Genomic DNA, 11,540 nt, shown 5'->3' on the forward strand with positions numbered 1-11,540 from the left:
CTATTTCTCATCTAGCTTCATTGTCCGGATCCACAGCTTCTTCATGGCCTTCTTCATTTCGGCATTTCTCAAGGAGTAGATGACAGGGTTGAGGAGTGGGGTGATCACTGTGTAGAATACAGCCACTGTCTTGTCTATAGACAAGGTGGTAGAAGGCCTTAGATAGATGAAGATGCATGGCCCAAAGAATAAGGTAACCACGGTGATATGTGACCCACAGGTGGAGAGAGCCTTGCTCCCCTCCTCAGAGCTTCGAGTCCTCAGATGGAGCAAAATGACCACATAGGAGGCTAAGATGATCACAAAGCTGATCACAGACAAGGTCCCTCCATTGGCAACAATCAGCAGACCAATTAGGAAGGTGTCAGAGCAGGCAAGTTTGAGCAGGGGAAGGAGGTCACAGAAATAGTGGTCAATCACATTGGGACCACAGAAGGGCAAGTGGAAGATTAGAAGGATTTGGGCAAAGGAATGCACAAAGCCCCCAGCCCATGCCATTCCCACCAGGACAGCACATACCTGCCGGTTCATGATAGTGGTATAGTTGAGGGGCCTACAAATGGCCACATAGCGGTCATAGGCCATCACAGTGAGCAGGAAGATCTCAGTGCCACCAAAGAAGTGCGTAAAGAAAAGCTGTGTCATGCAGCCCCATAGAGAAATTGCTTTCCTTTCAGCCAGCAAATCCTTGATGAGTTTGGGAGCTGTAGTTGAGGAGTAGCAGATCTCCACAAAGGACAGGTAGCTGAGGAAGAAGTACATAGGGGAACCAAGACGTCTGCTGGTCATGACAGTGAACACAATGAGGAAATTCCCCAGCACAACTGCTAAGTACAAAAGCAGAAATAGCACGAAGAAAAGTTTCTGCACCTTCTGATTGGGAGAAAGTCCCAGAAAAATGAATTCAGTCACATTGTGTGTATTAGCCATGAAGTCACCAGAGGAGGCAATGATTAGGGTGGGGTGATCTGAAATGATACAAAAGACTGCTTCATCAAGTGCATGAATTACATAATAATCCCTTGCAAATCTGAAAAGTTTGTGAGCTGAATATTGAAAGATAAGTAGAAATTAGTTTAAGTATAGAAGAAAGGAAGATCATTCCAAAAAGTAAAAAGAGTATACAAAGCCACGAAAATCCACCCAAGTGTGGCTGAAGTAAACGGCAGAAGAGCAAAGATAAAACTGGAGGCAGAGTTTATTACCAGTTCCTGAGGGATGGTTACCTGCCCTTGGGGGTTTATCCTGCAGACCATGGAGACTCATCAGGAATGTTAGTCAACTGGGAAGTAAAGTCACTTTGTATGTAGAAGTTGGACTAGTGGGAGCAGACCAGCAAAAGGGGCACTTATTAGGAGACGAATGCCTCCTTGGATGATGGTGGCAGCAAGGACAGTGGTGCTATCTCCATGTTAGAGGTCTCTGTATGGCCTTTGAATGCTTTTAGCTGTCTTTTGCCATCAGCTTCTCTCCCTCCCACTTCCTTTTGTTCCCTGGCCATCCTTGGTTTGCAGAATATGATTCTAACCACTCCACTTACCCTTCAGACCAGAAAAAATGTCTCTTGACTCTCAGCATTCATTCTTTTTTTTTTTTTTTAAAGATTTTATTTATTTATTTGACAGAGAGAGATCACAAGTAGACAGAGAGGCAGGCAGAGAGAGAGAGAGAGAAGCAGGCTCCCTGCTGAGCAGTGAGCCCGATGCGGGACTCGATCCCAGGACCCCGAGATCATGACCTGAGCCGAAGGCAGCGGCTTAACCCACTGAGCCACCCAGGCGCCCCTCAGCATTCATTCTTATTTTTGCTTCTCCTAATTCCCTCCTTCTACTTGGTCACTTGGTGACCTCATCCCTTTCCAAGGATCTAGTTCCATCCATACACCATTCTTTCTCTTTACTAATACCTCCTATCATATGCCGCCCAGTGGCAAGAGAAACACAAAACACCTTCTGGCCAGACTGCACACATATTCTCTGACACAATCTTCTCCACATCCAGCCTTCCAACACCTTGTGGCATCACCAATATTGTGCGCTGATTTGCACACTGTCCTCAGACATGCTGGACTTAACCCAAGGTGGCTGAGGTCTGTATGTATCAATATATCAATACAGTCCCTCCTACAGTGAGGTTCCTGGGTTCTGGGACTAAGAGTGACATGACATCCACTCCTGCCACAAATCTTTCTTCCTATAGCAACTGGGGCAGGCTCAGCTGATCAAGGATCATCATGACCAGAAGGGAATCACCATTAGAGTTTACGTCTTCAGAGACAAAGACAGTAGAGTCCAGCACCAAACTCTCAGCTCAGCTGGGGAATTTTACCAAGAGGCCATTCAAGGAAGAAAGCACTGCTAGCAGTCCAGATTCCTGTGTTGACATCAGGTTTCTTCGGGTGGTATCTATGTGATATCTAAAAGTCCTTTAACCTCTCACAGATTCAATGTCCAAACTGCAGCATGATGATACTACCTGCCTCACAGGTAGATCCCCATTCCCCAGCCCATCCCAGAACTTAAGTTCCCTTCCTCTGTGCTGCCTTTAATTCTTCCCAGAAACCAGAAACCCTTAAAGTCAGTGGCCCTCTTTTCACAGGACATTTTCAAATCACAGCACTTTCTATACTAAGTTGTAATTGCTTTGTGGCCATCAACACCCCCCCCCCAATAAATTGTAAATTTTCTAGAGACAGGGATTATAGCTGGCTCATACACCATCTCCAGTGCTAACTGAAGCACTGCCAACATTAGCATTCAGTGATAGATAGAATGAATGTAGATAGAATGAACATTCAGTGAATGCAGGGAGAGGCACCTGGCTGGCTCAGTCAGTACAGCATGCAACTTTCAATCTTGGGATTGTGAGTTCTAGCCTCACGTTGATGTAGAAATTACTTTTAAAAAAAATAGAATGAACAGTGGATATGGAGGGCATAGACGTTCCCTAGCTTTTTTAGCCCAGTATTTGGTACACTATAAGTGGTCAGTAAATATTGAAAGAACAAAGATTCCCCAAGAACAAAGAGCATAGCTTCTCCATCCCTGAATCCCAGTACCTAGTACTTTGTCTAGCTTGTCTCAGGCAAAGACCAGAACTATTTGAGAGCACTTTGTAAAATGCCATGCACTTGATGGCAACTTTCTTGTGCATTGAATGCAGAGATTTAAATAATCCCCAGAGAATAGACAGCTCTTGCAAGTTCCTCAGCTAGCCAATTGGAAAATAGTAAGACCTGGCAAACAACCAGAGCTCATATATTGCAGGAGTTTCCAGATGGAGGATCTGCTCACCCTGTAGCCTCAGACTTGGAAACGCTGAGACCAAGCCACTGAGTCTCAGTTCCATCTGATTTAAAATAAGAGTTAAGTAGACTTGCCTCCCAGGTATTCCTGAATTCTGGCAGCTCAGCCTTGAGTTTGCACTGCTTGAGAAATACCAGGGGGGACACCGTCATGATAAGTAAGAAAAGATTGCTCCCAGAGAGCCAGCCATACCTTTCCCCTTCCTAATCCAGAAGACAACCCCATGGGAAGCAGGACCTGGATAATAAAATCTTGTACATCCGTGTAGGTAACTTCAGAATCAATAAGAAATGTAAAAGAATAAATTCACCTAGAGTTCACACTTACTCTATACAGGACTCTAATAAAACACAATTACAAGAAAGCTCCAAATCTTGAAGTAAAACATGTATTTATTCTCTAAAGGTCATTATGAGGTTGAGGTTCTGTGAAAATCTGCCAGTCAAAATATATTCTATATTGAAATATTCAGTTTAAAAATCTAAGGGAGATAATTTTTTAATGTGAGTCTATGATTATTTGTTATAGGAAACACATTTGTTAAAAATGTTTGTGGTATAGAGCTGCTCAAAACATTGCAAAAAAACTGATGGACCCCATCCCATTTATTTTAAATGTAATAAGCAATAAACTTGAAGGTATTTTAAAGTTAAAATAGAAAAAAAAATGTTTGTGGTATAAAACTGTCTGTTCGCCTGTTTCATTTGTTATAAGAGGTTGGTTTTATTTCCTAACCTGGTAAAGATTAGCCCATTGGCTATGGGTTACTCCCTCCCTTCTCCAGTTCTAATCAAACCCCACCACTATAAATGATGCACAGATTCATTCAGAATTAGGAATATATCTATACATAGATCTTCCAAAAAGGTATTTTGCAGAATAAATAAATAAATAAATAAATAGTTCATTTGGTTTATGCTTTTTTTAAAAATGGGAATGTCAACGAATGTGTATAATAGCTTTTATTCATAACAAACAAAAACTGAAATCAAAAAAAAAAAAACTGAAATCAAACTAGATGTCCACCAACAGGAGAATACATTTTCTTCTGTTGTGGTATATGTATACAATGGAATACTATTCACCAAACAAAAAGAACAAACTATTGTAACCCACAATGCAATGAATCTTTTTTTTTATTTTTTTTCAGTGTTCCAAAATTCATTCTTTATGCACCACACCCAGATGACACAACAAATCTTAAAAAATATTATGTTGAGTGAAAGAAGTCAGGCACAATAGCATACATGTTTTATGATTCTGTTTTATGAGTTTTTGAAGGGGCAAAACTTCCATGATGATAAAAATTATGATCAGTAGTTGCATATGGGGAGTGGAAATTGCCTGGGAGGCGTCACAAGAGAAGCTTCTGGGGTGATGGAAATATTCTACCTTTTGGTTGGGAAGCTTCTGGGGTGGTAGAAATATTCTACATCTTGGTTGGGACAAACTGGAAATATTTCCAGACACTAAATTTGTCAAAACTTATTGGGTTGTACACTTAAGATCTGAGCATTTCACCTAATATAAGTTAGATCTCAATTTAAAAAAAAGAACAGCTGGGATGGGGAACCACAAAGGAAGGAACCTCTGATCCTGGTGTCAGAATACCCAAGTTTGTGCTCAACTCTTGTGCCTGATTTATTCAGAAGAAGAGATTGCTGGTAGGTTTCCCAACATTTGTTTTCGCCTTCATTCCTTCTATAGTTTCAGGAACTCTGAATTTTTATCTGGGCACAAACCCACCTGGAATAAAAATTACATTACCCAGCCTCCCTTGCAACTTTAAGAAAGGGAACGTGTATTTATTTTGTCCCTTTCTTTTCCCTGATGCCAGGAACACTGCCACTCTTCTTGCCTCTGCAGCACCATCTTGGGCCACAAGATGGCAATGAAAGCTATAAAGGATGAAGAAACAAGAGAGACCATTTCCATCCTGAACTGTCTAGTTCTTGACTTCTAGCTTGTTTTAGACTCTGTTCCTTACAGATAAATCCTAATCTAAATGATGTTTCAAGCTCCAAAAATGTCCACTGGGAATGATTTAGATTTCACGGACCTATCAGAATTGCTGTGAGACTCCAGTGAAGTAACTGATGTGAAAGGGTGTGAAAGGCTGTGAAATGTACAAGATGTTATGCAAATATAAAATATAATACTTCCTCTATTCATAACCCTAAGTATGGCTTTGGGGAATTATCATGCATTTGAAAAGCTGTTCTATTTTCATTGCAACTAACAGATTAATATCACTTCTATGTTGCAACTAAAATTTACAAGAAAGAGCCTCTCTGGCTCCAAATTATCTCACATCTAGCTCAAGCCTTTCCAAATGATAAAGACAGATAATGTTGACACCACTTTGATATCTTTTATCCATTCAGTAATTGTTGAGTACCTATCCTCTGTCACTCATCACACTAAGTACTAAGGCAGAGTAATCCTCCTAAAATCTTTTCACCAACTAGAAGTTTGCCAGTAACTGAATTACAACAGTAAATTCAGAGAATTAACCAACTCAAGGATTTAGGTATTAGGCAAATGACCAATTCACTGAACTACTAATTTATCAATGATATGCTTCCACTTCTGATCTATTCTACTGCTTTTACTATTAAATAAGAAGCCTTGGAAAATCTAAATTATAAAACACACAGAAAATCAACTTTCAATGAATCCAGATCTACAAATCCATAAAACAGAAAAGAGAAACTGAGATATGCCAAACCGGAAATATTTTCAGACACTATTTCCAGATAGTTCTAATCAAGAGTAAGACCTTCAAGGTAGCAGGGAAGGACATGTCAATGCCCATGCTCAACAAAATAAAGAATGTGGGGTAAGCACAACTTTTCTGCTCTTCTTTGACATGTGTATTTGCTATTCACCTCTACTGAGTTTGTGCTGGAACCAAATAACCACAAATTCTCAGTAGTGTGTGACAATGAGCATTTATTCTCACATTAGTGTAGTGTGTCTGCAGGTTGGCTGGCGCAGCTCTGTCGCTGGCTGCAACTCAGTGGGTCAGGTGGAGTTCTGCTCCATGTGTGTCATTCTGTTGCCCAGGCTGTGGAGCAGCTCCTCCCCAGCATCTTGTGGTACTGACAGGACACGAGAGGCAAGAGACACTTGAGGCTCCTTAAATTTAGGCTCTAACTGGCACACTGTCATATCCATACACATTCTATTAGCCAGAGCAAGTCAGATGTCTGAGGTCAGGGTCAAGGGATGGAGAAGTATATTCCAGGTATAGTGGGAAGAATTTCTAAATTGCGTGGAACAGGGCATAGACACAAGAAGGAGTCAAACGCTGGAGTGGATAATTCAGGAAGGCTTGGCTAACACATGTGAAAACATGCCCAGACACAGTTCCTCAACTGTTCCCCATACCTAAATCCATTGCTCAAGAAGGTAAATCTAAAAACGAAAAGATATGGCAAAGTCCATTGACTAGGCTGAAAACTCATTTGAAAGAGAGAAACCAACATACGTAAAATGCTTGTTATTTATTATTTCCAAAATGCTGAAATTTTAAATATCCAAAAATTCCTATTATTCATTGCAGGCTTCAGTAAAACATAAGTGCAATGAAATTTATAAAGGCTTAGTAGAAATACGTTTCTGAAAAAAATCAAATGTTTAGTGTTAGCAAATTGCTGGCTGGGGAATTAGCAAATTGCTAATTAGTAAATTAGCAAATTTACTGAAAATTAGCAAATTGCTGCTTGGTGACTTTATTTGCAGTAAATTGGCTCAGAACTCTGGGTGCAGGGATATATATGCAAACAAGACCACTCCTCACCTTGACCAACTACAGAATGGTGTGGTTCCTATTAACAACCCTCAGGCACTCGCATGCCAGGGCTTTAGGCCCTCATTCTCTAGAAGGAAATGAAAACAGATGCACTTACAGGAAAACTGGGACATGATGGAACTTGGCCCAAGTGTCCATGCCAAGGAAACTGGATCACAGAGAATGACCATTCACTTGCCTGAGGTTGAGCCAGATTTCAGTCACTCTGGCACCAATTCAAATCCCTGCCATTGTGTCCAAGTGCACCACCCTCCAAGATACCCATCTACCAATACTCCCTATGGCAGATATTTCTTCCTAATAACACTGACTTTGTTTACGTACAAATACACCCAGCCCAGGAGAACCACAGTGCCTAATCTGAACCGATAACATAATCCCATTCCCCTTTACCACTGTTCACTATCCATCCCAGCCTCCTTTGCATCTAGACAAAGACATGCAGTAAGAAATATGAAAAATATCTGTTCCGGTCAATAAGAAAAAAATAAAAAACATTCTGAGAAGTCTCTAGGAGATATTTTCCAAATAAAATGAGAGCCCCTCCTTCCCCTCACGTGACCATATAATACCTAGACATGTTGTAGCCATCCTGTAGCCATGAGGGGACAGCCAAGAGAACTGAAGATGCACAGACCAGGTGCTTTGGCATCACAGAATTAACAAAGCAACCCTAGAAATGCTGGTCTCCAAACTATCTGTGGAGTCAGGAATAAATGCTATATGACTTAAGCCAGGGTTGCCAAACTGTTTTGGAAAACAGTGACTAGTAAATATTTTTGGCTTTGCAGACCATACACTCTCCGTACTCAACCATGCCACTATACCACAAAAGCTACCACGGAGAAAAAGTAAAATAGGTGGTACAATTGTAGTCCAATACCTATTTATGGACACTAAAGTTTAACATTCATATAACTTTGATATATCAAGAAATATTATTCTACTTTGATTTTTTATTTAAATTCAATTAGCCAACTTATAGTATATCATTAGTTTCAGATGTAGTGTTCAATAATTTTTCAGTTTCATATAACACCCAGTGCTCATCTCTATTTTGATTCTTTTTTTTTTAATTTTCAGCATTTATTTTTAAAAACATGGATTTTTCTTTCTTATTATATATGTTCAATTGTAGAAGACACAGAATGTTACAACAAAGAAAAAAAGTCACTACTGTCTTCTCTCTTAATATTTTTTTTTAATTTTCAGCATAACAGTATTCATTGTTTTTTGCACCACACCCAGTGCTCCATGCAATCTGTGCCCTCTCCAATACCCACCACCTGGTTCCCCCAACCTCCCATCCCCCGCCCCTTCAGATTGTTTTTCAGAGTCCATAGTCTCTCATGGTTCACCTCCCCTTCCAATTTCCCTCAACTCCCTTCTCCTCTCCATCTCCGCATGTCCTCCATGCTATTTGTTATGCTCCACAAATAAGTGAAACCCTATGATAATTGACTCTCTCTCTGCTTGACTTATTTCACTCAGCATAATCTCTTCCAGTCCCGTCCATGTTGCTACAAAAGTTGGGTATTCATCCTTTCTGATGGAGGCATAATACTCCAGAGTGTATATGGACCACATCTTCCTTACCCATTTGTCCATTGAAGGGCATCTTGGTTCTTTCCACAGTTTGGCAACTGTGACCATTGCTGCTATAAACATTGGGGTACAGATGGCCCTTCTTTTCACTACATCTGTATCTTTGGGGTAAATACCCAGTAGTGCAATGGCAGGGTCATAAGGAAGCTCTATTTTTAATTTCTTGAGGAATCTCCACACTGTTCTCCAAAGTGGCTGCACCAACTTGCATTCCCACCAACAGTGTAAGAGGGCTCCCCTTTCTCCACATCCCCTCCAACACACGTTGTTTCCTGTCTTGCTAATTTTGGCCATTCTAACTGGTGTAAGGTGATATCTCACTGTGGTTTTAATTTGAATCTCCCTGATGGCTAGTGATGATGAACATTTTTTCATGTGTCTGATAGCCATTTGTATGTCTTCATTAGAGAAGTGTCTGTTCATGTCTTCTGCCCATTTTTTGATATGATTATCTGTTTTTATTTTGATTCTTTTAAGTATAAAAACCATGTTGGTTTGTAGGCCATACAAAACATACAGAAACAGGCAATGAGCTAGTTTTGGCTTAAGCAATACCTCAGTGCCCAGATAGCAACTGGCTAAAAAGAAAAGGATCTTCTAAAATTGTCCAGATTAATGGTTAATAATAGCTTCATTGTATTTCACATCCAAGAGACATTTCCATTCTTTTTTTTTAAAGATTTTATTTATTTATTTGACAAACAGGTCACAAGTAGGCAGAGAGGCAGGCAAGAGAGGGGGAAGCAGGCTCCCTGCTGAGCAGAGAGCCCAGTGCGGGGCTTGATCCCAGGACCCTGAGATCATGACCTGAGCCAAAGGCAGAAGCTTGACCCACTGAGCCATCCAGTCGCCCCGAGACATTTCCATTCTAACAATATCCTATGCCTATGAAATAAATTTCCTACTATGGAATTTCAGGCATTAGAATCAGGTTAATAAGTAGGGTCCCAAATGAAGTATTCAAGCTTTCCTGGGACTCCCACAAGACCTCACAACATCAGAAGACAAGGACAAAGCAAAACATAAACTTCTGTCTCCAAGTGCCACAGACTTTCCACACACTGTGGCATGCTAACACCAAGAGGCAAAATGAATAAACCCAAGGTTGCACAGGTAGAAGATGATAAGGTGGGAATTCCAGTCTAGGTGATCTTCTCCAAAACGTTCTCCAAAATACAGACATCAATGAATTAGTGCAGTTATGATTAGTACAATGGAATATGAGGGCTCATCTAAATACAACAGAAAAATATGAATAGGTTAATTTTTCCTCATTTCCTCAGAGTTGACTAAAATCAGAATGCATATTTGGCCACCCTATACATGACAATTTTTTGTGTTTTCATATTTATTCCATCCCTGAGTTCACTTTTTCCCCCACAGCTTCCTCATTGCATTTTTCACCTCTGCGTTTCTGAGTGTGTAGATGATGGGGTTCAGCATGGGGGTGACAACCGTGTAGAACACAGCCACTAGTTTGTCCTCAGTGAAGGTGGAGGGAGGTCGCATGTAGAGGAAGATGGCAGGTCCAAAGAACAAGACGACCACCATGATGTGAGAGGCACAGGTGGAGAGAGCTTTGTGCCTCCCCTCTGCAGAATGATTCCTCAAGTTGAACAGGATGACAATATAGGAGGACACCAGGAGGAGGAAGGAGAAGATAGAAAATAATCCACTGTTGGCCAATACAATAACCCCCTCCACAGAAGTATCAGTGCAGGCAAGTTTGAATAAGGGATGGAGGTCACAGAAGTAGTGGTCAATCACCTTGGGACCACAGAAAGATAATTGGAGAGTGATAATAATCTGAACCATGGAGTGAAAAAAGCCACCGAGCCAGGAGCCAGCCACCAGAAGGCGACACATAGATCAATTCATGATGGTTGTATAGTGAAGGGGTTTGCAGATGGCCACATAGCGGTCATACGCCATTACCGTGAGCAGGAAGATCTCAGTGACCCCAAAGAAGTGGAAGAAGAATATCTGAGCCACACAGCCCTTCAGGGAAATGGTTTTAATCTTGGCAAGTAGGTCTGTGATGAATTTAGGGACAACAGTAGAGGAGTAAGTGATCTCCACCAGGGACAGGTAGCTAAGGAAGAAGTACATGGGGGAATGCAGACTCTTACTGACATTGACTGTCAGGACAATGAGACCATTGCCCACCACTGTGGCCAGGTACACAAGAAGAAACACCACAAAACATACTCTCTGCATCTCTGGATCCTGGAAGACACCAAGGATAATTAACTCAGTCACGTTATTTGTATTCGCCATAGAATCCAATTAGGTGTTCTGGACACAAGATCATGTGAGACCTGCAATAAAACAAACATTGATTATAACCGATTCTCCTCATTTATAACACATTACACACTGTAACCCACTTTACAATATACTAATCACCAATTCATTCATTTGGCCCATATGTATGCTAATCCTGAAACTCATTCAGGATTAAATATTAGCAATCTAACGAGTTTGTATATTAGAAAAGTAAGGCTCAGGGAGATGGCTATGCACCAGGATCACACATCTGGTGAAATCTGGCCCTCAGAACCAAGCTTTTTGACTTCAGCCAAGATTCTTTCTAATTCACCAGATGATATGAATTTGAGGACCCATTCTGGTTTCTAACCTACACTTTTACCTTCTTCACTGCAATTCTCTTCTATTGGGGAATCGTCATGACACACATGTACTCCTAACTTCCTTGTTTCCTTCGTCTCTGCCTCAGGAAACATCTCCCCACTGATAATTCTTCCCTTTCCAAAAGGTCCTGAGTATGGTTTTCTTCACTTATTTATACCAGTCTT

General features: G+C 40.9%; 1 protein-coding gene and 1 pseudogene across 1 annotated transcript; both read right to left on the reverse strand.

Annotated features, from left to right (window-relative positions):
* Window positions 1-930, reverse strand: LOC111149710 (olfactory receptor 4X2-like). The gene has a single exon (XM_022506939.1). It carries the CDS (start codon window positions 928-930, stop codon window positions 1-3), a length of 930 nt encoding a protein of 309 aa, XP_022362647.1.
* A 9,159-nt stretch (window positions 931-10,089) lies between these two features.
* Window positions 10,090-11,001, reverse strand: LOC111149854 (annotated as a pseudogene).
* Window positions 11,002-11,540: the final 539 nt, after the last annotated feature.

The sequence above is a fragment of the Enhydra lutris genome, unplaced genomic scaffold, assembly GCF_002288905.1.
Source record: "Enhydra lutris kenyoni isolate GAN:26980312 unplaced genomic scaffold, ASM228890v2 scaffoldscaffold22, whole genome shotgun sequence".
Taxonomy (NCBI): Eukaryota; Metazoa; Chordata; class Mammalia; order Carnivora; family Mustelidae; genus Enhydra; species Enhydra lutris.

Excerpts from the sequence above, each read along its gene's own strand:
- LOC111149710 (XM_022506939.1), bottom strand. The coding sequence starts at position 930 with ATGGCTAATACACACAATGTGACTGAATTCATTTTTCTGGGACTTTCT.